General features: G+C 39.3%; 1 protein-coding gene across 1 annotated transcript in view; it reads right to left on the reverse strand.

The window, feature by feature from the left end:
• Window positions 1-22,711, reverse strand: part of pdzd2 (PDZ domain containing 2) — a 366,506-nt gene extending 343,795 nt beyond the window's left edge. The window contains exon 1 of the mRNA XM_051929601.1: window positions 21,888-22,711. Coding sequence (XP_051785561.1) covers window positions 21,888-22,375 — 488 coding nt within the window. The 5' untranslated portion in view covers window positions 22,376-22,711. The remainder of the gene's footprint in view (window positions 1-21,887) is intronic.
• Between the last annotated feature and the right edge of the window lie 3,547 nt (window positions 22,712-26,258).

Genomic DNA, 26,258 nt, shown 5'->3' on the forward strand with positions numbered 1-26,258 from the left:
ATGTTAGTGTTACATTATATATAAGGGTTTAAGAACCCTTTCCCCCCTTTTAACAATGAGTCTCTTTGTAATTTTACAACAGGGTTGGGGGAAGTGCCTCAAACAAGTTTGACCAATATTTCTTTGCTAACGTCTCTCAGGCAACCCCCACATGAAAGCCAGGTTGCCTAACTGCTAAACTTTACCTTAACATATGGTTTTGGGGGCAGGTGTGAAGGTATTCTGTACCCCCATTGGTCTGAAGTATGGCTGTTTGGAACTGTCTTGTAACAAAAGCCTTTAAGTACCACAACGCCCTATTGGCCCTAGGGGTTGGGCAGAAAACCTATACATTTGCTTGCTTTACCTCGCTCTCTCTCTCTCTCTCGTACCAAACTGATGAAAGACCATCACACACACCATGAACTGAAAAGGACAACACAATGAAGAACACAGCTCGGCAGCCATATTGAGACAGGCATGAGGCCTGTCCTGAAGAAAGCTGACCACAAATGATGCCTTAACTAGAGACATTTTAAGTATCTAACAAGTTTGTGTGCTTCCTGAAACTACACATCACCATTTATCAGGTTGTATGGTTGCCAGTATTCAAATGTACTTTGCATATTGTTATTATTTATGAATATTATCAATAATACATTATTTAAAGTGTAACTTAACTCCTGCTTGTCTTTTACTACACCTAATTGCCTAAGGTTATCAATGTAGAAGGGAAGATGGGGAGAAGTTATATGTACAATACCTTAAAAACAGTGGTAAGTCTGTGAGATTTGAGGCATTCCAACAAAAGCTACATATTAATAATACAAAAGGTTAAAGTACAGTAATATATTACTCTACCAAGACAAAACAGATGATCACAAAAAAATTATCTTTTCAGCCCCTGCTTTCCCAAGCTTTACAATAATTTAGTTGCAGTGCACCTTTCGGCAAAGTATTACGGTAGTGGGGGGTTCTTTTTTTTTTTTTTTTTTTTTTTTTGCAGCCAACTTCCTGCAACGTAAACAAAGAGCAGTGAATGGAGGCTTGCTTTATTATTAAGCAAGAGGCGACTAGAATATTAACCTTTACATTAAAGAAAGTGGAGTAATAAACTGAGAAAAATAAATCGTAGCAGTCATCCTGTGTAAATAGACAAAAGGCAAGAAAAGCTTCTTTAATGAATTCAGACCTTTTCATTTTGTCCTTTAAATTAAAACAGACAGAGTGCCTGTTTAAAGTGCAGCAGCTTACATTTTTAACTGGAAAAAGAAAAAAGTAAAATTTTAAATTGCTGCTTAGTAAACAATAGGCATGTTAGCTTAACAGCAAATTGTCTCTTTACTTATAAACTTGTTCTTGATGAACAATTTATGAACATTTGACACATTTGTGACTTTTTTAAAGATTTGCATTGTGTTTATTATTTCTTGCTGTATGTACAGCATATGTTTTGGTAAGAAACAAGTACTACATAATTAAAATGGTAATCCAATTTATAATTACACATTTTTGTAATTTTTTAATTTTTTTTTTTTTTTTTTCACATCAACAATTACGAACATCTACCTAATACACTGAAGAAAAGAAAACCTGTATAAATATAGTAAATGTACATTTTAACAGCAAAAAAACTATAGTGGAATTAATGATTTTAAATAATTAAAACCCATAAGTATATTTACATTTAAGCCACCCTAACCCCAACACAGACAGGCAGGTCACAAATTGCCACACAGCACATGGTTTATTTACAGTTAGCACTCCACAGCACAAGATAAAGCACAGTTCCTTCTTTCAGCCAGTCCTTGCACTTCCACTCCTCCTCACGAGCTTTGCCCACTTCCTCTGGACTCAGGCCATTAAGAGGTGGTGACTGGCTCCTTTTATAGGGCACCTGGAAGGAGTCCAGGTACCCAATGAGCTTCTTCTAGCAACATTTCTGGATGTGGTAGAAGTGCTGCCAAATAGGACCCTGCAAGCATCCACATGCCCCCCTGGCGGAGGCCATGGGCCCCAGCAAGGTTGAGCTTCCATGCTCAAGCCAAAGGCATGCCCTCTGCCAGTCCGGGGAAGAAATGGTCTTATAAATACTCTCTACCCTGGTCCTACCATGGTCAGTTTTTTTTATATATATATATATATATATATACACACAGTATATATAAGGAAAAATGGTGAAAATCACTTTTTTTAATTAAGCCTGGTTTCAGATAGCTACATTACAAAAAAATACAAAACAATATAACAGCTTGTAATTATCAGAAGCATTTTGTTTTCTTTTATGCCATATGTATTATGGATACACATTTGTGTACATGTTTTATTACTTGAAGTATTTATTTTAAGGAAATTTAATTTACTTTAGTATTTTATGGTCATTGAACAATAAGCCTACAGAATTTCATTTTGTTAATAACAATGAACAATTAACAGCTGTGATCTATTGCTTAATTATAAAAATACAGTTTAATACAGGACACAAGGCCTCTATGCATCTGGCTATGCAAGGGCTTAATGTAAAAAGTTTCTTACAGGGATAAAGGGAAAAAAAAAAATCGGTATCTTAATCAACCGCTCAAATAACATGAAATTGGTGATCGGTATCAGCTTTAAAATATCTGATCAAAGCACCCCTAGTAGGGGTGCAAGAATGGCTGCTATCGCATCATCTAGGTCAGGCATGTCAAACACGCGGCCCCCGGGCCACATGCAGCCCGCAACAGAAATCTGTGCGGCCTGTATGATAGATCCTAGTTAGCACTGAAATTGTACAAAATGATTACTATCGTTTGTGATTGAATCATTCTGCATCTTCGGTGTTACTTATTGACTTTTCTTACTTCTGCCTTCTGACAACAGCACGTTTTCCCATGGCATTACGGTACCGGAAACGTCATCTGCTAGTATAGCCATGAGCCTTGACCAAAGTTAATGAGCTGCAGCATCATAACTGAAGTGTTAGGCTGCAGCAGTGGGCAGCAGGGGCGGCCTTAGGCATTTGCAAACTGTGCACCTGCACAGTGCCGCCAAATCCCAGGGGCCGCCACGCCAATATATATTGAATATAAAACAGAAAGAGAAAATAACGAAACAGCTGACGGCAATGTGGCTGAAAAACATTGTGTTTCTTGTTAATTAGTACGCTGTATTTACAAATGTCGCTAGAGTCGGAGCAGTAAGCTATATGTAGTATTATAACGTTCTGCCGTAATGAGAATATCAAGGGCCGCCACTTGGTTTTCAAGTTACGGACACGTGTATATAGAAGCGTGTCATGAGCATGAGGCAGTTATGCAGTGTCCGCAACAGATGTGGCCATCCGCCGTGCATAAGATACCGTATTGACATTGCCAGGCGAAGGGGCCACTGACTCTTTCTCTGCCCAGGGCCGCCACGAGCCTAGAGCTGCCCCTGCTAAGGCTACACTACTGACTGGGCTGCTGAGACTGGCCACTGGGCAGAACTGACCATCACGAGTAGTAATAGCCTGCATATTTTCACGTTTTTTTGCTCTAGTTTCATGTAAATTTGTGCTAGTATTGTAACGAACAGTTAGTGCAGACTACAGCTGAAGATCTGAAGTGGACGCGAGAAGTTGGTGAGTTGTTTATTAACATATTTTTGTGATTTTGAGTTTGTAAAATTATTGTAGGTCAGGTGGCTTTTTGCATATCGGCTTATTTTACAAGATAAACTTTGAAGTAAACTTAGTAAAGTAAAATTTGATTTTTGGAGGATTTGTTTTCCAACTTGAATTTCTGAGCAATGAATTCAGTGAGCATTTTCGTGATGTCAGTTCACACAAACAGGGCATTGCGCTGTTCTCTTACAACGTTGAGAATGCGCCTGAGAATATCCAAATGGAATTGATTGAAGTGCAGTCAGATTCTATTCTGAAGGCAAAATACAGCGAAGTTGGTGTGCCAGGCTTGTATGCTTACCTGCCACCCTCGTATGTGCAGATCCGTAAGTTGGCATCGAGAGTACTGTGAATGTTCAGAAGCACTTACCTTTGTGAGCAATTGTTTTTGTTAATGAAAGCTACCAAAACCCCACATCGCTCAAGACTTACCGTCGAGCACCTTTCATCCCTCATAAACGTTGCAGCTGCACAAGATTTCAAGCCTGATATTGACGAACTGGTTACTAACAAGAGATGCCAAGTGTCAGGACAAAATAAATAAATCTCACACTGTAAGGCTCCTATATAAGCAATGAATATAATACAGGGTGGCCCACGAAAAAGTAGCCCGCCTTCCTGCCAGAGTGGCGCGCCGAGTGAATCCTTCCCCGTAGCACCTTGTCAACCCAACCCTTCCACCGAGTTTATTGGGGGATGCCGCATTGGCGGCTTGCGTCACGCTTCCCCGCCCCCGGGTCCTGTCAGTCTGGGGAAACGGCGACAAAGGAGGCATCATATTGCCGGGTTGAAGGAACAGTAGAGGTGCGAACGTGAGTACGAGCGGAGCGACATGTATCCCATTCCACAAAGAATCGCGATAGTGGAGGTGTACGTTCTCACGGGTTCCATTAAGGAAACGCGGGACATTTTTGCTGTAAAGTTTCCTGCCGCTGGTGTCCCAGCAAAGCGCGCAATACAGAAGTTCTTTCTTTCTTTACGGAAGGCCGCCAGTAATACTATAGTAACGTGGGCTACTTTTTCGTGGGCCACCCTGTAATGAATATAATATAATAAGGGGCGGCACAGTGGCGCAGTGAGTAGCACTGCTGCCTCGCAGTTGGGAGACCTGGGGACCTGGGTTCGCTTCCCGGGTCCTCCCTGCATGGAGTTTGCATGTTCTCCCCGTGTCTGCGTGGGTTTCCTCCAGGCGCTCCGGTTTCCTCCCACAGTCCAAAGACATTCAGGTTAGGTGGATTGGTGATTCTAAATTGGCCCTAGTGTGTGCTTGGTGTGTGGGTGTGTTTGTGTGTGACCTGCAGTGGGTTGGCACCCTGCCCAGGGTTGGTTCCTGCCTTGTGCCCTGTGTTGGCTGGGATTGGCTCCAGCAGACCCCCGTGACCCTGTGTTCGGATTCAGCGGGTTGGAAAATGGATGGATGGATAATATAATAAGGACCTAGCTAAGAGGCTAAGACTCTAATTCTACACTGTTGTATGGAGACTGTATGGAAATAAATTGCTTTTCTTTAAACTTTAAGTGTTACATTTTTTAAAGTTTTCAGTATTGGAAAGAAAGCTACAGTAACTTTGCATAATAGTATAATAGTATTTGTTACAATGCGGCCCGCTGACGCACATATGGCAGTCGAAGCGGCCCACCAATGGTAGTGAGTTTGACATGCCTGATCTAGGTGGATGCTAAACATTGGTAAAGCACTTTGAGTAGTTTAGAAAAGCACTATAAAAATGTATTATTAAATCTATATATATATATATGTTCATATAAAAATATAGCTACATGTCCCTGATCGACTCACTGAATGACTGATTTACAGATAAGAAATTCTTGGCTATTTGCTGACAAACTATGTAAAAATAGTGTTGACTAGTGGATCACTCTCATGGCCTCCAGTCCCAGAAAAATTTAACATCACAAAAATGTCATTTTAATAGTGAAAGCCTTGATACAATAATGGAGAAAATCCTCATAATGCTTTGGATTTAAAAGTCAGAAAAGGCAATCTTAGTGCCAGTCAATGTTGGTTACAGAATAGCACAGGTGGGAATATGTCTGACTGCTGACAGTGGCATTGTGGTACATACAGTATTACTTTTAATCTTAATTTTATGCATGCTTTGTGCAAAAAAAAATTGGTATCTTAATTCAGCGGTTCTCAAACTGTGAAATAAAGTAAAAAGAGGGCGCGAATGTTGCCATATGTGGCATAATTTCGCTATTCGTAGGAAAATTTTAAACTTGTAGCGGTGTATCGGCAGCAAAAAATATAGGAATACATTTAATTAGGGTTTCAAAAAATGTTAGGGGGGGCGCGATTGAAACTGTCATGAAAACTCAGGTCGCAATTACTTAAAGTGTTGAGAAACGCTGTCTTAATTGATGAAAGGACATTCAACTTTGTGCAGTGCATTACAATATTATATTTTTAGGGAATTCCTAAAATTTTTTTCTTAACATTTTCTTAACATTTCATATCACTGTATGTCCACAATAATCTATTAATTTCTGCCACTGTCTCTGTCTATCCTTCATTGATATTTATTATTTCACATGCCTAACTTGAGTGAGTTTAAAATTATTACTCCAGTTTATAAGTACAGCTTTATTGTTCTACAGTATGTGTACTATAACTGTGTTATCCATTCCAAAAGAAACAAACAGCCTTTATTTCTACAAGTGTTTGAATACACACACACACACACACACACACACACACACACACACACGCGCACACACACACAGTTTGTATGTGTATATACACATATACCAAAAAATATAAAATATTACAGCTGTGTACAGCAGCATTGAATTAGGCAAACTCATCTAGCAGATGATGAGGTTCAGTTAAATTATTCTGCTCTGAAACTGGTAACATGAAGCCTTAACAGCCCTATGCACCAGTGCTGACAGTCTCCACTTTACACAGTAAATAGTACTGATTTTAAAGACTTAAAATAACTTATGTAACTCCATACTTGCCACACTCATAAAACTGAAATCTGTAGAAAGAGATCTGTATGATTTAATGTTGTGCCAACTAATCTATTAATGTTGTGTCAACTAATCTATTAACTTTCAGCAGGTGCAAACAAAAAAAACTTAGAATGGAAGAATAGTTTTGCTTATTATATTCTGTGAGTGAAAATAATTTTGCACTACTGTAGTATTTTGATAATAAGCCCTAATACAATAAACCAAGGGTATGATGTTAAAGAGTTCCCTATGAAAAGAAAAAAAAAAGAAAACCACATACATACATGCATATAATTGTAATTTAAACGTTAACAAAATGTGGCTGAGAAAGAAATACGATATATAATTACAGTACCAGTATCACTGCGAGCGGATCAAACAGCAGGTAAGATCTTCTTTGCCATGCCAGGACTCAATGCAACTCACGATCGTATTTCAAAAAGTGTCGGGATCAGTTTTCTTAGCTCTTTTTCTGCTTCCTCCATAGAAGTAAACATGCAGAACTTGCCTTGAATGACTACTTTCAGTTTGGCAGAGTACAAGAAGCTGTATCTGATCTCAGTTTTCCATAAGCGCTGTGTAATTCTGTAAAATGTGGCACGTTTAGCAGCTATTGAAGGTGAGAAATCAGGGAAAATACGAATGTAGTTATTTTCAAATTTAATCTCTTGTCTCTGTCTGAGAAGTAACATTATATGTAATTTATATTGTAATTTTTCAAAGCGCACAATGAGAGTCCTGGGTTTTGAGGTATTCGATCCATGTATGCGGTAAGCTGCTGGTATCTCTGTGTCTGATTTGAAGTCCAATTATTTTAGAGAATGGTTCAGCTATGAATTTCACTGGGTTTGGAACTTCACAATTTTCAGGGAGACCTTTGATTCTGATATTATTCCTTCTGCATCCATTTTCCAGTGCAGCTAGTTTGCCTCCAAGCACTTTGCAATCGGTATTTGCAGCTGTTGCTTTTCCGTCAGCAGTACATGCCAGTTGTTCAGCTATTTCAATATGAGTCATGCACATTTACTTAACATCTTCTCAAACTTAGATACATTTTCCTGTATTTTTTCCTCAATTTTTTCTAGCATACCTTTAAAGGTTGCCTCAAAGCGATTACTTAAACATTTTTCTTGGTCTTTAATATCCTGAAGCAGCTTCTCATTTGTCTTGTGTATGTCTATTTCTTTCTTTATATTATTTATATCCTTCTTTATATTATTCTTGAGCTCCTTTATTTCTGAAGCGGTGGCCATTGCGGTGATCATTGCCTTCAGCTCATACAGATCCTTTCGGTCTTTTCCGTGCTCCGTGGGTGAAGTGGCAAGCCCAGTTGGAGTCGGTGTTGCTGGCTCGCAAGGGGTAGTTGACAACGTGGAAGGTAAGACCATTTTCAGTTTCGATGAACCTTCTGGAATCGACAAGTTATCCTGGCCCAACATACTTTCACATTCGCTCCCACTTTCTCTCTTGGCTGAAAGATAATGCAGCAGCGTCAGGTCCCGGGAAATCTGTGCTTTCGCCTATCTGTTCCAGGTCAGTCTCTGGCAGGCCGTACCTTGAGCTTGAACTTGATGTCTGTTTAGGCTTGGATGAAGCTTTAGATGTCTTTTCTGTTTCTACTGTAGCATTTTTAAACCTTTCTGTTTATATGCTTTAAAATTAACCTGAATTGCTCTTCTACAGTTCAAGTACAGTACAGTATATTTTGTTTTTTCAGTTTCATTGAATTCCAGAAATTTCTTTTCAAAATCACACCTAAGCATTCATTGAAATTAATTATTATAGAATGCATGAGAATGAACATCTGTGCCATTTTCTTTCATTAGCTGAGCTTCTCACCAAGCACAAAGGCAAAATATGATTATAAAATCCATGTAGTACAGTAGATGCTAACTATTCAAAGCTCTGATGGCCAATAATGAGAACATTCCATCTCCTTTCACTAGAAGAAATGCTCTTTTTTTTAAAAAAAAACATTATTTGCGCACACACACAGTAACGACCTGTTTTGTTGTTGGGAATCTAATAGCTCACAGATTCACAGTACTACCACTAAAGATCTTTGCAAGAATTTGAGTTAATTCATAGATGTCCACATTTTCAGGACTTCAGTGAAATTCTTACTTTCAAGTATTCAATCAAAGGACACTGACGAGACATGAGAGTCTTAAATCTATCTGGAGTAGTGAAATATTAGCCTAATCCTGACAGGGGAAACAGGAAAATGTACTTACAAAAAATATAAAAATTAAGTAAGGTGAGATCTGTAATATTTTAAATGTCTAATATAACATTTCTGTCTCTCTGTCTGTCTCTCACTTTCTCCTGACAGAATGTGCAAATTTACTTTTCACTTTATTTTATACAATTATGTCTTAATGTATAATACCCATTCACTCACATAATTATTGTTTACATACATTCAATACATGACTGCTGCAAACCATGACACATACATGTGCATGCAAACATTTTTTACAAACCATTTGCCCTGTTGGTGGTCTCTGGAGCAACATACCAATTTTAACAGACCAGTTCATCTTTTCTCTACAGGTGTACAGTCTACAGTCTACAATTACTCCATGGACAACTCCCAGGTCAACTACAGAGATATGATCACTTAAGCATATCCCAGATATTCTTTTAGTTGACTGTGTCCCTGAGAACACTTGCATATAAAACATGTTAGAAATTATACTGTATAACTGTATTACATCTGAGAGTGTCTGAGGCTAAAGAGTTCGCAAACCCATGTCTTCTTGAGTAAGTATATGTCTTGATGCATACATACTGTAGCTTGAGCCTCATTGACTTTAACAGTTTTTGAAACAGCACCTGCAATTCCAAACAGTTTTCAAAGTGAAATAAATGAATAAACATCTCATAGAACACATACCCACTATCAAGCAAAAATCACTCTAGGATGTATCTGGATTACTCAATCAAAATTACATATATTCTTACAACTGACATAAAAAATAAATGGCCATATTGTGATTACTGAGAAGTGACTTCTAATACTTAAATGAGTTGTACTATAACTTGTAGTTCAAACTTCTGTTATAGGTTTATAGGGTCATTACAGAGTACACTGCACAGTGTACAGTGAAGTTCTGATTTGCATGTGCTAATCAACAGGCAACATGTTTCCACTTTCTAAAATCATAATCTGTCACTGTCAGTATAACAACCTTACCTCAAAAGAACTCTATACAATACAATGAAACTCTTAATTGCATGTTTCCTGCTACATAATGACTGTGACACAATACCAACAATAGATAAAACACACAATGAATACAACATATATATTGAATGCAACATATAAATACATCTGCGGTGGGTTGGCACCCTGCCCGGGATTGTTTCTGGCCTTGTGCCCTGTGTTGGCTGGGATTGGCTCCAGCAGACCCCCGTGACCCTGTGTTTGGTTTCAGCGGGTTGGAAAATGGATGGATAGATGGGATATAAATACATATTCAAGGACATGAATTTGTCAATATGATTGGCTGTTGAATAACTATGTCTTCTTTGGATAGAAACTCTCTTTGACATTATTGATGAAGTATGGTTTGCCTCCTACTTCATGAAGTCCATGACCATGGTTTTGCTGACATCAAGTTCAAGAATGTTATTCTGGCACCACTGTTAACAAAAGGGAAAACTCCTCTTCTGTTAGCTGCATCAGTCTTGTTTGGTGACCAGACCTACAACTGCGGTGTCTTCAGCACACCCTAATGAAAAATGGTATCACTTGCCTCAGACAAACATCAATATTTCTGTGTGAGAAATGGCCAACAATGGCATGTCATTTCAAAAACCTACAGTTTTTGCATGTCTCGTGAAGGAGGAAATCTCTGCAGCTGACAATGTGCATAAGAAGAACCCTGGACAGGCACTAGCAGCATGAGAAGATGGGTACGGCACTATAAAAATGATAATGCAAACATCAACTGTCAACTCCACTTTGGTCACCCACAAATGGCTGTTATTGAGAATAACAAATAAAACAAAGAGTCTAACACGGAAAATTGGTGAATAAAAATCAGAAACGAGTACCATATGCAGGAACAAGAAATTGCATATTAGAAAAACAATAGGTCTCTATCACATATTTTTTCCACTGAACTATATGATAAGTAGGTGGCATAGTTTTTCATGCAGGTGTAAGCAAAAGATAAATGACTAATTTCTCCTGCATTTCAGGACTGTTAGACATTTCTTGGTGATGCCATTATATTCCTCATTTTTGGCATGGCCCTCAGAAATGAACATAAGCATACACACACAGTCATATTATACAATTTTATACCATGGTATTGCATATAGGAAACAGGTGGCAAAGTGGGTAGCACCGCTGCTTCACAGACTGTGTAGACTGGGATAGAACCCTTGCCCTGTTTGAATATTCTGTCATTGTCTGTCTGACTTTCCTCCAGTTCCTTTGGTTTTAATCCCACATTTCAAAAATGTTCCGGTTACATTAATTAGTGTCTCTAAAGTGGCCCAATATGAATCAGTGTAGGTGTGCATTCCAGTACAGCTGCCCAGTTCACAGTTTGCCCTTGTGCCCAGTGCTGTTGGGATAGGCTCCAACTAGGACACTTAAATAGATTAAGTACAATCGAAAATGAATGAGTGTTGTGTAGCACTTTGGGTTTCCTTTCCAAGATAGGGAATCTTATAGCTCTTTAATTGGAGAGTTTGACTTTCATTAAAATGGGGAGAAGGCTTATATGTCATTTTTGGTGAGACATGTTAAGTGCACCTCCAGCGTCTGCCATTATCCATGCACAAATTTGCATTGAAATCTGTCATTTTTTGGTAAACAAGCAAAGATCTTCCTGTGCATGTTGCAAAGAAAAGATTAAGTGGGTGAACACAAGTTTAACTGGACTACAAAAAAAACACACTCTTTCAATACATCACAGTGATCAAACCATTAGTGTTACTTACCTGCTACAAGAAGATGCATGTACAACATGGAAAATCTAAACAGAATAATTAGTAAAACTGGACAACTGGACAGTTATACAAAGGCAGAAATGGGAAAGATAACTAAAAAGCATATATTTCACTACAACCAAGCATTTGACCTTATTTCTCTGACTGCAACGGAGTGTTAAGTAGCTTGAGTTTACATTTCAAAAATGCCACTACTACAAGTGTATCAGTCCACTGGTTGCCATTAATGAGTTTGCTGAAGTACTGTATAAATCCGAGTTAGTCAATATATAGGTGATTTGGGGGTTAAATTCATGCTCTAATTGTAGCAAATGTTTCTAATTTCAAAGTAAAAAATGACAACATGTAGGACTATATGTAAGAACATAAGGACACTGCCTATGTGGTAAAGCAAAGCTGTCCTGATGTCAGGTTGGGCATGTTGCCAGTAAAGTGGTTTGGTCGGTAGACCACTTGTATAATTACATGGCAAACGGTTTTCCCAGTTTACGATGAGAAAAAAAAAGATCATGCATCTGTACATTGACCGTTGTCTTTGTTTTTGCCATGTAGTGCCACGTAACAACTTATAATAAAGCAGACAGAACATGTTTAGCTTTCTTTTAAACTGTGTAGTTCCGTCTGAGAGGGTGCATTTTATCTTGCAGAAAGGTCACAATTATCTCTGAAAAAGAAACACTTTCACTGTGTTGTTTCAATGACCTGCAAGCATAATTATTTTCAGTTGGTTAATTATAAATTCACAAACATGAATTCTTCTTTTCCTAGATAAAAAACTCCTGAGGAAGATACCATCACAGAATGGTACATTAGGTGTCACTATCTGTATTAAATTCTCTTGTTATCTCTATGTGTGTGAGGGTCTTTTTTCAACTAATCCGGTTAGAATCCGATATCCTAAAGATGTACATATTTATGGTGACTTTAAACTCAGGGTATTATGAGTTGTTACAGGAGAGTGCATGCTATATCAATGACTGGTGTCTTGTATTCAAAGCTGCTAGGAGTGGTATGAAATTTTGTAAAGCTTTCTGCAAACCCTTAGAACTGATCAAGGTTGAGGCATGTATTACAGTGAATCTGGTGGAACCACATCAAAAACAAGATGTTCACTATCCTGCTAGTGACATGGATTGCTACTAAATGACTTGTAGTTATGTCTTTTGCATATAGCAACAAAATAACAGAATTAGACAAGTTACCTATGCGTGTGTCAAAATCAGTCTTCATAGAGTGTCACACTACTTGAGAAAGCCACAAACTTCAGCATTGTCACTGTTAATGGAGTTTCTGCTTCTCTGAACTTTTGTTTATTTCCAAGTTAAGTTTAACGTTTGTCCTAATGTACTTCAAACATGTTAAGCTCCTCAATTGAACAAAGTTGAGTACAAGAAAAACTGTGTGTCATGGCCATACAGTATGCTCCATTTTCATAGTTGCTTGAACTCAGCTGCAGACATGTACAGAAATTATGGGCACAAGCCAGGCACTATCAACAGGAATGTATCACAAGATAAGGAAAAACAGAGAAATTTGATTCCTGTAGTTTCCGTGTATATTTTTTAGGGGACAGAGGTACAATGTAGATAGATAGATAGATAGATAGATAGATAGATAGATAGATAGATAGATAGATAGATAGATAGATAGATAGATAGATAGATAGATAGATAGATAGATAGATAGATAGATAGATAGATAGATAGATAGATAGATAGATAGATAGATAGATAGATACTTTATTAATCCCAAGGGGAAATTCACATACTCCAGCAGCAGCATACTGATACAAAAAACAATATTAAATTAAAGATTGATAATAATGCAGGTAAAAACAGACAATAACTATGTATAATGTTAATGTTTACCCCCCCCCCCCCCCCCCCCCCCCCCCCCCCCCAACCCCCAGGTGGAATTGAAGAGTCGCATAGTTTGAGGGAGGAACGATCTTCTCAGTCTGTCAGTGGAGCAGGACAGTGACAGCAGTCTGTCGCTGAAGCTGCTCTTCTGTCTGGAGATGATACTGTTCAGTGGATGCAGTGGATTCTCCATAATTGATAGGAGCCTGCTTAGCGCCCGTCGTTCTGCCACAGATGTCAAACTCTCCAGCTCCATGCCAACAATAGAGCCTGCCTTCCTCACCAGTTTGTCCAGGCGTGAGGCGTCTTTCTTCTTAATGCTGCCTCCCCAGCACACCACCACGTAGAAGAGGGCGCTCGCCACAACCGTCTGATAGAACATCTGCAGCATCTTATTGCAGATGTTGAAGGACGTCAGCCTTCTAAGGAAGTATAACCGGTTCTGTCCTTTCTTACACAGAGCATCAGTATTGGCAGTCCAGTCTAATTTATCATCCAGCTGCACTCCCAGGTATTTATAGGTCTGCACCATCTGCATACAGTCACCTCTGATGATCACGGGGTCCATGAGGGGTCTGGGACTCCTAAAATCCACCACCAGCTCCTTGGTTTTGCTGGTGTTCAGGTGTAGGTGGTTTGAGTCGCACCATTTAACACAGTCCTTGATGAGGCTCCTATACTCCTCCTCCTGCCCACTCCTGATGCAGCCCACGATAGCAGTGTCGTCAGCGAACTTTTGCACGTGGCAGGACACTGAGTTGTATTGGAAATAGCATACAAAGGTAACTAAATTTCACTATTTAGTAGATGGATTTGAGAACCATCCACTAAATGACACAAAACCATATAGGAGCCATGCCAAGGAAGCCAGTGTAATTCAGTATAACAGACTACTTAACATCTCCTTGGAATGGCGGAAGGGCAATCTGTTCATTGGTGATTTTTAGTGTTTAAGTGTTCTGGAGCCATGCACTCCTGATAGAGTTATCCATGGCAAATTGACAAAGAGGAGCATTCAGATAAACATCAATCTAAGATTGTTCAATGTAGATCTAAGTGAAGTATAACTGGGACAAAGACACTAGAATCCACTTATGAAAGCAGGGGTTGGCTTTCAGGAAGTGCGTATGTTCTTGGACAAAGTTAGAAAAATGTGCAGGGCAACCAACATGAGCTTACCGCCCACAAAGTACAAACTGAGGTTCAAGCACTTTATCAGTTGAGTGGAAGGCATAAGTGGGGCATATCTAGATATTCAATACTTTTACAATGGAAAAACATTTTTTAAGAGCTAAAGAAAAAAACTATTGACAATGTGGAGTAGTCATGCAGGTCTGCTGTGGGGCTACTGTGACAGCAGGGTTTTCTATGAGAAACTACTTAAGCACACTCCTAGCTTTTTCTTTATATACCACTCACGTGTAAACCGGAACTTAGATGGTTATTTAGTCTGTGAACAAAAAGTAAAAACTTTTTTTTTTGTTTTTAGAAGCAGTGAAAAATAATACATTCAGTTAAATGATTATAATAAATGAAGACACTCACTATGCAAAAGTCTGGAGATAATGACCAGTTTGTGGCTTTGAAGAATGCCACTGTGTGTCACCTCTACAATCTTCTGAATGGCTGCAGGAACTACACACAAGGTAGACTTATTCTGTACTCAGCATCTGATATGTATTTGGCCTGTTAACACGGGACTACTTTAACCTCACTGTGATCTTTCAAAGGCTCCAGAAAGACAAGGAGAATACTATGGGCGTAGCCATAAACCACTGCTGCATATGAAACAAGTCTCATGACTAAATTTGGTTTTACATAACTCATATTTTAAAATAATCTGTTTCCATTCCTCAGACTGGGCTGGGCTTGAGGTCAAAAACCATCACTGTGATGCTGCACTTCCCAGGTTCTGGAAAGACAATATTCCACAAATATACTGGCCTGGGAGAAAAATGGAACAGCTACTCATTAAGAGTGCTATCAAACCAAAGTAGCAACATTTAAGAATGAAGAATTGCATCTTAGTGAGACAATGCTTAGTCTTCTGGTGATAAAAAGATGACATTGAGACACAAATTTCATATTTGTCCCACTTCTACTACACAGATGTATAGTCTGTCTTGTATGTTGGCAAAAACAAGTTTCCACTGTACAGACTGTAATTCTCTTGTTCAAGGTTGCATCTTCCAGCTGCATTTTGTCAACAACATGAGTTATTACAGCTGGTCTCTAAAAGTACAACATCAAACACAAATGAACAAAGCAGAACATTTTTTACATAAATAAAAAAAAATGAGCAGTCATTATCTAAGAATAATAGCTGTGATAGGTGAGAGCTGGCAAGTCAGGCATCAGTCCAGGAAAAGGGCTAAGCTCTTACTTGAAAGAGAGACTAACACCTACAACAACAAAAACAGAGTACCTTCACATGTCATTATAAGAAAATGAGCACCACCTGGGGTTACAAACCCTGCACATGTAGTGAATGCTCCATAATATACCTTGGTAAACCAAAAAGTAAGGCACTTGTGGCACAAATAAAAGAGATGATCTCAGAATACTAGAAGTCGGGCCTCCCAGTCCTTGCACTTGTGGTCTGAGGGGTGCACTCCAGCTCCCCAAACCCGACACAGATGAAAGCAGACACAAGTTCTCAAGCACACCACCGGCTTTATTTCAATGTGGGAAACATTCCCAAATTTCCCACATGTACAACACAGTCACAGTAAGCACCAAACACAATATTACAGTACATAACACTCTCTCTTTCTTTCTTTCTTTCTTTCTTTCTTTCTTTCTTTCTTTCTTTCTTTCTTTCTTTCTTTCTTTCTTTCTTTCTTTCTTTCTTTCTTTCTTTTCTTCCGCCACCACTCCTCCTCCAAGAAGCTTCATCCCTCTTCCTCCCGTCTCTGGCTCCCTGAATGAAGAGAGGCATTCCCTTTTATGCTGCACCTGGGAACATTCCAGGTGGCTCATCAGCATGATCCGGAAGTACTCCCAGGTGTGTTGGAAGCCCGACATAATAGGGTTCCGCTCCTCCTTCAGCACCCCCTGATGGTACCCATGGAACCCAACAGGGCTGTGCCGAACTCCTACTCCCATGAAGCCCTGAGAGGGAATCTGAGGCACCACTGTAACCCAGGGGGCTGCCATCTAGCGCTCCAGGGGATTTAGTGCCCTGTGCAGTTCTACCCCAGGCTGTTCCGCTATGGGGGCATCCCAGCCGGAAAAGGGCCACACCCACTATTCTAGTAAAAAAATGAAGCCTAATAGAATTCATTAATAATAATTCATTACATTTATATAGCGCTTTTCTCAGTACTCAAAGCGCTATCCACACAGGGAGGAACCGGGAAGCGAACCCACAATCTTCCACAGTCTCCTTACTGCAAAGCAGCAGCACTACCACTGCGCCACCTGTGAATAGAGTTAACAGACATGCAATAATGGCATCTGGGCAATAGTGGGTAGTTTATGATTCTAATTCAGGAGAGCTTTGGCTATGTTGCTGTTTTCAGGCTGAGGTTTGGAAAGAAAAGCAGGAAGTAAATCCAGTTTATGTGGCAGCACACGGCCCCCAAATGGGTCGCATGTTACCAGCCGCGTTACAAGGGTAGGAAGCATGAGATCTATACTAAACTCCACTGAAATAGGGAAGGGTTAGGCTAATTTTTAATAGCCACAATCTGTAAGTGTGAATCATCACTCATACGAGAATTTAAAAGGTATCACCAACAAACAAATATCACCAACAAACTGTGAAAAATAACCTGGAGGCAAGCATGAAGTGAAGACAAAGGTTGAATTTTTATCCCAAAAATCAACTTATGAATCCATATAGTACAGTTTTAATAATACTCGGTGTACTGTACATGTATAATTTCTACACTGACTAAAATACCATATTGTGTATATTATGCTTGCAAGCTGATCAAATGCATTTCTATTCTCACCAGATTGTATCTTTTAATTGCTTTAAAGATTACACCTTCTTCAGTTATGTGTCTTTTAGAAATTACAGAAATGTAATTGTTTTATTTAATGTGTAAAAATTCTGAATTGTAATATTATTGTTGTAAAACTGATGCTTCACATGACACCAAGTCAAGTCAAGTTGGGAAGCATGCACTGGTACAGTGCATTGCCGCACCCACTACACAACAAAATAACTCGGGATCCAGATTTGCAACCCCCAAGGCAGACACGCGGTCCAGTCCCACCCTCCGGAAACGACCATCTATCTGCCGCATACAGGTGTTACGTGGGCGACCCCTTGGTCTGGTCCAGCCACTCGGGTCCCTAACAGTGAGGATCTTACGAGCTGGATCACCCTCGGGGAAACACACCACATGGCCGTAGTGCCGTAACTGATGCTCCCTCACAATGCAGGTAATGTGCCTCATTCGGGACTCCATGAGCAACCACTCATTTGACAAAAAGTCAAACCAACAGTACCCAAGGATTTTCCAGAGAGACACAGTACCAAAGGAGTCCAGTCTTCGTCTCAGGTCACTGGATAGGGTCCATGTCTCGCAACCATATAGCAAGACAGGAAGCACCAGGACTCTAAAGACTTGGACCTTTGTCCTTTTGCATAGATATCGGGAGCGCCACACACCCCTTTCCAGCGACCTCATGACCCCCCCCCATGCTCTCCCAATCCGTCTACTGACTTCATAGGAAGAGTCACCAGAGACATGAATGTCACTGCCAAGATAAGTAAACCTCTCGACAAAGTCAACACTCTCTCCACAAACAGACACACTGCTGATGGCTGTGCCCAAGAGGTCATTAAAGGCCTGGATCTTGGTTTTTATCCAGAACACTCGCAAGCCCAGGCACTCAGACTCCTCGCTCAGTCTCTCGAGAGCCCCGATCAGAGCCTCCATTGACTCTGCGAAGATCACAGCATAATCAGCAATGTCAAGATCCGTGAACCTTTCTTCACCAACAGATGCCCCACAGCTGCTGGACCCTATGACCTTGCCCAACACCCAGTCCATACAAGCACTGAACAGAGTAGGAGCAAGAATACACCCCTGACGAACCCCAGAATCAACTGGGGAAAAAAGCAGAGGTCCTGCCTCCACTCTGCACAGCACTCACAGTACCAGTGTACAAGCCGGCCATGATATCCAGCAACTTCAAGGGGATCCCGCGAATCCTCGGGATGTCCCACAGGGCAGCTCGATCAACCGTGTCGAACGCTTTGTGAAAATCGACAAAGGCTGCAAAGAAACTCTGCCGATATTCATGTTTGCGCTCCATGAGAACCCTCAGTGCCAGGATGCCTACTGATAATATAAAAACTTGAAACCAGCAAAGAGATTCAGAAGTGGGCAATTTACTGTCAGTGCAATTGGAAATCGAGATTAGGCATAAAAAAATCTCAATTGCTGTATGTTTGCTGCTAAAAATTACATTATTTGGAGTTGTCATGCAAGGAAATGGGTAAGAGTTTGCAAATACTGCTAAGCATATTCTATTGTAGGACTGAAAGAAGACTGTCCCTTCACCACCAGCATTGAAGACAAGGCATGTACACTTAACTATATGGTTCATCCCCCCTCATTCAAAAGAGGTTACTCGGAACCACCCACTGAACAAGCACATATCTGCAGAAACAAGGGAGAATATACAAACTTAAAACACAAGATACGCAGTCCAAGAACTGAATTAGGACAGTGGAACTTTGGAAAGATAATGTTGTCCAATGCAACACCAGGGCAACAAGGTTACAATGAAGATGCCAATCAACCTAACATGAATGTCTTAAGGAATGTGAGAAAATCCAAGTGCTCAATGACAGCCTATGAGAGCACTCAGAAAACATGTAGCCGTTACATAAGCAGTGAAAAGGCTGAGAGTTGAAACTAAAGTTAATGGAACAATGAGGCAGCATTGCTAATCATCATAGCTTTGTGAAAAATAAAGGATTATTTGATTATTCTTCTACATACTCTTCTATAACGGCATCACATCCACAACAAAAAAAATATTATTTGTGCCATACATTTCTGATCTATTATTTAATGCTCAGTGTATATAATATTTCAACACATATTCATGCAAAAATCAATTTTCCAAAAATATGTGTAAAAGCCTGCGGTGGGTTGGCACCCTGCCCGGGATTGGTTCCTGCCTTGTGCCCTGTGTTGGCTGGGATTGGCTCCAGCAGACCCCCGTGACCCTGTGTTCGGATTCAGCGGGTTGGAAAATGGATGGATGGATGTGTAAAAGCAACATTTCTTCCTTTATGTGTCATTTCAACAACAAACTCTATGCATTTGCATTTTTAGAATCAAACTTAGTCTGCAGCACTTAAAAACACATAAACCAAAATTCCAGCATTTCCTTAACAAGCAGAACAATTTTAATGCATCTGTCGAGTTTGACCTGTGTGGGGTAAGCTGTCATTACAAAATGTGCTAGCAAGCATTTTGAAAAAAATTTAATTTTTGAAATGAGATGAATCACTGCAATTCAATTAAATTCAACATTCTCCTGTGAATCAAATTGATTTATTAAAAAAAGTAAAAGCAGGTACAAAACAAGTTACTTGAAAAAATTGTGGTTTATTATCATTCTGTTGTTTCATTATAAGCCATCAGTTATATATTTCTTTCAAACATTTTTAAAGTGCTGAATAAGATTAACATGGTTCAAGAATGTCTTTATATGTGTATGTTAAAAATTATATTTATATGTGTGTGCATGTGTGAGAGTGAATGTGCTTTGAAGAGCAGGCGTGATGACAGGCTGACTGACATATGAATTTGTGCACATGCGCACAGTGTAACTAAGATGGCATCTAACAGTCTTTTCCTTTCATGTTATAATAAAAATTCTGACTTTGTTTTATTTTTAACCTGAAGACAGCTTGGCTTGAGTCCTTATCGTGTATTTCACCATATGATCTTTATGAAGGAATTTAAGCTTTAGGAAGTTAATATGGGCCATGTAAGCTACTAAATATGAGTTCTAAAAGTGACACAGTGCTTTCAGTTCCATTTTCTGCAATGAATTCACAGCTGGCAGCTGTCTGGATGTTTACAGAAAATGCACTGTTGATCAATAGCTTGCATTTTTATATATGTGCAGCAATCAATTTATAAAATGGAAGTTTATCTAGAGAACTAGTTTTCTATTTTTATTAGAAGAACATCAAGCATTTGTGTCAGTTTAAAGACAAAATGAATAAAAAATCATGGTACCCCTTTAACCTCCTTGAATTCTATTCTAGGTAAGCAGTATTCTTCAAGGGCAGCACGGTGGTGCAGTGGTAGCGCTGCTGCCTCGCAGTAAGGAGACCTGGGTTCGCTTCCCAGGTCCTCTCTTTGTGGAGTTTGCATGTTCTCCCCATGTCTGCGTGGGTTTCCTCCGGGTGCGTTGGTGATCCTAAAATTGTCCCTAGTGTTTGCTTGGTGTGTGGGTGTGTGTGCCCGGGATTTGTTCCTGCCTTGTGCCCTGTGTTGGCTGGAATTGGCTCCAGCAGACCCTGTGTTAGGATAGAGCGGGTTGGACAATGTAGCCCATTGGGCTGGACAATTCTTCTGGAGCGGGTTGGACAATTCTTCAAGTAGCCCATTGGGCTTGAGCAAGGCCCTTAACCTGCAATTGCTTCATGTTAATCTGCAAGTAGGTCCTCCAACTTACAGGGAAACCTTGGAGGTTGGTGATAGGATTGGCATTCTAGCCAATGTAAAAAAAACCTCACACTGTTCCAGTGTGGTGCTGAGGTCACCCACTGCACTTGGGTCCCAATCCAGATGGTTCATCATATGGTGGGTGCAGCAACACGCTATCAGCACATGCTCCCACCCTCTCTCTCTCTGTCTCTCTGTCTCTCTCTTTCTGGGTATATGCCAGTATTTGACAACAGACTTTTGGGGATACATCTACAAGTGTTTGAAAATTCTAAAATGTTAGTGTTAGACTGTAGAACACTTACAAGCCACAATAAAAGTTGACAGTCAGGTTGAAACAACTAAGACAAAAATACTGTAAATTGCTGAAATGTTTTCAAAGGCCCAACCATAAACACAAATATTTGTGATGAAGCAAACCCATATGTTTAAATTTTCTGACTGAATTCAATGGTAAAGAATAAACGTCACTGTCTGCAAAGCTACTGACTAATTAATTTGAGTTCCATCTACTTATATCTTTTTTCATAATCTGAATCCTATAAGTTCAAAAACCTAAATGAAGAAAGTAATTAAAATGGGAAAAAAGAAAAAATAAGCAAAAGCAGCAATTCTTTAAAAATGGCATAGCACAGCCACAAAGTGATTATTATAAATAGCAAAAAATAATAATAATAAGGAAATTGTGAAATTATCACAATCTACTATGGAGACTATTTTCTCAGTTGTGAGGGGGTCTAGCAGTCAACTAACATGATTACTTCATGAAGTATCTGTCAAAAGTACTGTCATCAGAATCTCATAAAACGTTTTTCTTACCTTGCTCCAGTTACATCGACTCCAACCATTAGCTGCCCATTGAGAGAAAGAAGCTCATCTCTCAGCTTGATTTCTCCACACCTTGCTGCTGGGCTCTGTTTCTTCACTTCTGTCACCCAAATACATCCCACATCGAGAACAGGTCCTCTGTCTCCCTTTCTACGTCGTCGCCTTCCACCCTTCTTCCTCCCTTCAGGGTCACCAAAAATAGGAATGTTGCCAAAGCTCAACCCAAACTCTCCATCATCTTCATCTGATTTGGTAAGAAAAACAGCCCGCACCTCCAGATCCATACCCTCCCTCTCAGTGCAAATCTGTAGAGCACTGGCCCCATCATTAAAGTTTAGCTGGATGTATTCCACCAGTTTCTGGACAGCTGCCTGGCATACATGTGGTTTAGAATTTCTTGGATCTTGTGCTGCCTGGGTGTTTAGCCAGCATTCCAGTAGAGAGAGGTGACATCCAGCATTTTCCTGGGTAATGGGCATCTTTGGGTCTTCCCAAAATGATCCCTCATCATGTACTAAGGACAGTGTCCATCATTAAGACAAGCTGAAAACAAGGGTGTCTTGGGAAACTGCTGACATCTCTGATTTGAGGTGAATCCATTTCAATCCATCAGAAAAACTCTTGTCTTGAAAGTAAACCCAGATTTGGGAGAGTTCACCACTTTCTTGAAGTCTGACTAGGCAGGACTGATGTCACAATCTCAAGTAATTAAAAAAACACAGAAGCCAAACATTAAAAGGAAGTCAAATGAAGAAAATGTGGTGAGAGATTAAAACTCATGAACTTGAGAGGAGACACTGGGTAAGATGGAGATGTTTGGTCCACCCTAAGTTCTCCTGAAACATAAATTAAAAAAAAACATGATTACAAAATTAAGATGTAAGCATTATTTTCACGAAACAAGGACAAAACCTTCACAGCTACTCTGGACAAAGATACATATTCTAAAATAATAATGAATGCAAAGAGTAGACAGCTGTGGAATCCTACAGACTAACTTCTAATCATATCAAGATCAAATCTTTCCATGCAGACCTTTCAAAATGATCAATGCTTTTGAGAGATAGCTCAAATTTTTAGATGTCAGCAAATGTATGTCTACTGCCATTATAAGACACAGCCACTGAAAACAAGGGCATTTCTCACAAAACCTTTTTTACTACCACCAATAAATATATTGTAGTACCAAATAAATGTATTGTGTACACATTAAAATCTGTCAAAATCTGAAATTATTGCTTTTAAAAAAAATGTACTTTTGGTTACATATGTAACAAGTTGTGAAAAATATATATTCATTAAGCACACCTCCATGTATGAGCTCAGAACACTATACAATAGTTACATATACAATATGAAAGACGAAAAGCAACAAACAACAGATTAATACAGTGATCAGTTTTTAATCACTTTAAATATATATTCATTAATTTTGTTCTGTTTACATATATGAATATTATCAAGAGCACGATTACCCATTAAAATCCACAGGAACTAAGCAAGAGGGTACAGAGGAAAGGTCAATAGAAGAAGTCAGGAGTGTCACATGCCTGTCTTTCTGTCTGTTTTCATTTTAGGGCAAATATCATAAACCCAGAAAAACTTACATCACTCCTAAGTATGTTTCCTTTTAACAGAATTTCTGCAGCAGTCAAGTTCACCTCTGATGACCAGAATAAAGAAGACATCAAATACTGGGCAAAAGGAAATGCTGGTGGTGTTGTTACAATCCCACTTTCTCAATATTTTCTCTTTTAAGGCTGAATTGGTTTTCATGAAAATATATATGTGCCTGGCCTTTAGTCCAACCAAAAACCAGCACCAACATGGGAACTAAAAATTCTATCAGGCAGCATGAGTGTGCTAAGGCCAAGGCAAGGCTATTGCCAGCAGCAAGCATAAAGTTTTATACCAGTCAAAACAGAATCATATATAAGACCACAGGTACATACAGCATCTTCTTCTCATTTAGTTTGGATAACAACTTCATTGTCTCACAGAATTACAGCTTTTGTTTAAGAGTATGACTATTTGTGCCATTGTGGGGTTGTGTTTAGCAATGTTCAATTTCCAAAACAATGTTTTTCCCCAATTTAGTATAGACACATACTACACAATAAAACACTAAGGTCTGTGTGTTTAGTTCCTCTGAGCAATCTTATTAGCTAGTTTGGCCTTGGTGTGATTGGTCAGTTTGGCTTTGGTAATGCGACAAAAGAGAAAAGTGCAAATGTGAGACACACAAGGAGAAGTAAAGATGTATGAGGCATGCTGAGAAAGTCAACTTCAAAGATGGTAAATATAAAACCGGTCAGGTAGCATGTTTGATTGTAAGTCAGCAGTATTATGGCTTAAACCCCACCTATATCCTTTTCATTTATCTTAAACCTATTTGTTTCTTTTACAAAAATATATAAAGAAGAAGAATTATTAACACTACATAAGTAGTATTAAAAATAAAAAAATTTGCATGTTCTCCCCATGTCTGCGTGGGTTTCCTCCGGGCGCTCCGGTTTCCTCCCACAGTCCAAAGACATGCAGGTTAGGTGGATTGGCGATTCTAAATTGGCCCTAGTGTGTGCATGGTGTGTGGGTGTGTTTGTGTGTGTCCTGCGGTGGGTTGGCACCCTGCCCGGGATTGGTTCCTGCCTTGTGCCCTGTGTTGGCTGGGATTGGCTCCAGCAGACCCCCGTGACCCTGTGTTCGGATTCAGCAGGTTGGAAAATGGATGGATATTTTATTTTTCCATGCCATGTACTGTAGCTAATAATGGTAACCAAGAATTCATATAAGGTTAAAAATTACATATATTTACAGCATATATTTCCTGTGTTTTAAATATATTTCCAACAATATTCTATTAAAATTATATATTAAATATATTTACTCCTCATTAACATCTAACAACTTCTATGAAAAAAATGAGTATTGAAATCCAAACCGTTGCCATCTCTGTCTATCCTGCATTGTTCTGACTGGGTAAAGCACAATTATTTAGGAGGGAGTTTAAAATGATCACTCTAGTTCATACGTTTATCACTGATATTCTATAAATTCTGCATTCCTCTATATATTATCATTATAATTGTATTATTCATTCAGTAAGAAGAATTAATTGTCTTGCATAATTGCCACTAGTCAAACGCTAGTAATTAATGCCTATAAATAACATCTAATGTGATCACAAAGTCACAATTTAAGCACAGCATTTAAGTTGGACAAGAAAAAGGACAGAGCCACTGAATAGTGATCTCATGACTGTGTTTATTCTTTACCTAGCTAAGCTTTGCACACAGAAAAGTGTTCTTGGTATGTCTTGTAAAAGAGGCTAACACACTTTCTACGACATCAACAAAATGACTTAGAAGAAATGGACAAGCAAGTGTTCTCATAATACAGCTTGACTACATTTCAAAAGTAACTCCAGTGAACGATCTCATATTGTTGTGCCCTACTCTCACCACACTTTATAATGAACAGGAAGAATGGTGATTCACCATTTTTTGCCAGAAACCAACTGCGTTTTTATGAGAGCTTTTAGCTGGTTAAAGAAAATAAGCATGTCAGTTGAACTTGATATGTACAACAAAGGCATGTCTGATATAGTGAGAGCAGCAGCATATACGGAGAGTAAATAAAAGAAGAGAGCAACAACTAAATAACTTGAAACAAATGAAAGGAGAGAGAGAGAGCAAGACAGGAAGAGACCATGTGGCGAAACATGGCAGAATCCGATGAGAACAAAGTGAATAATGACCATCATACGTCTGTGCATTAAGCCCTGCCATTCCATTCTGCTTGCTAGCCTTCAAGCCAGTGGATACCTGTAGAAGCCTAGCATCGGCCTGGAAAGGTTGCCTCTAGAAATCAAGCTGAACATAACAATTGCATATTTTTGATGCTAATGATGGTTTCTTGTGCATTCTCAAGTATTTGTTTTGGGGAAATACAGCAACCTTAAAACTAACAAAGCTAAATTCAATTTTCGCCCTACTTAGTCACTATGCTCAGCTTGAGGCTGAAAGATCGTAGTACTTAGCAGAAGTTACATTAAGAAAAAGCACATCTCCTAGGAACACAGAAAAGCTGCAGAACACAAGGCATCTACTTGGCAGCAAATAAGCCAAACTCACACAAGAGTCGCATAATTTCATGTCAATGCTATAGAAAAGAAAATTATATAAACTGCCATGAACATAAGTGATGAGAAACTCAACCTTATTGGAGTTATGACTGTTTGATAAGATGACATGTGCTTATAACATTCTTACTTGTTAGTTTGACCTTTGTAACCCAAGCAGTGTTCCACAGACTTCACTTTTCTCAGCACAAACATGTGCTGCTCTAAAAGACATCTGCTTA

This window comes from Erpetoichthys calabaricus, chromosome 7, assembly GCF_900747795.2.
Source record: "Erpetoichthys calabaricus chromosome 7, fErpCal1.3, whole genome shotgun sequence".
Lineage (NCBI taxonomy): Eukaryota > Metazoa > Chordata > Cladistia > Polypteriformes > Polypteridae > Erpetoichthys > Erpetoichthys calabaricus.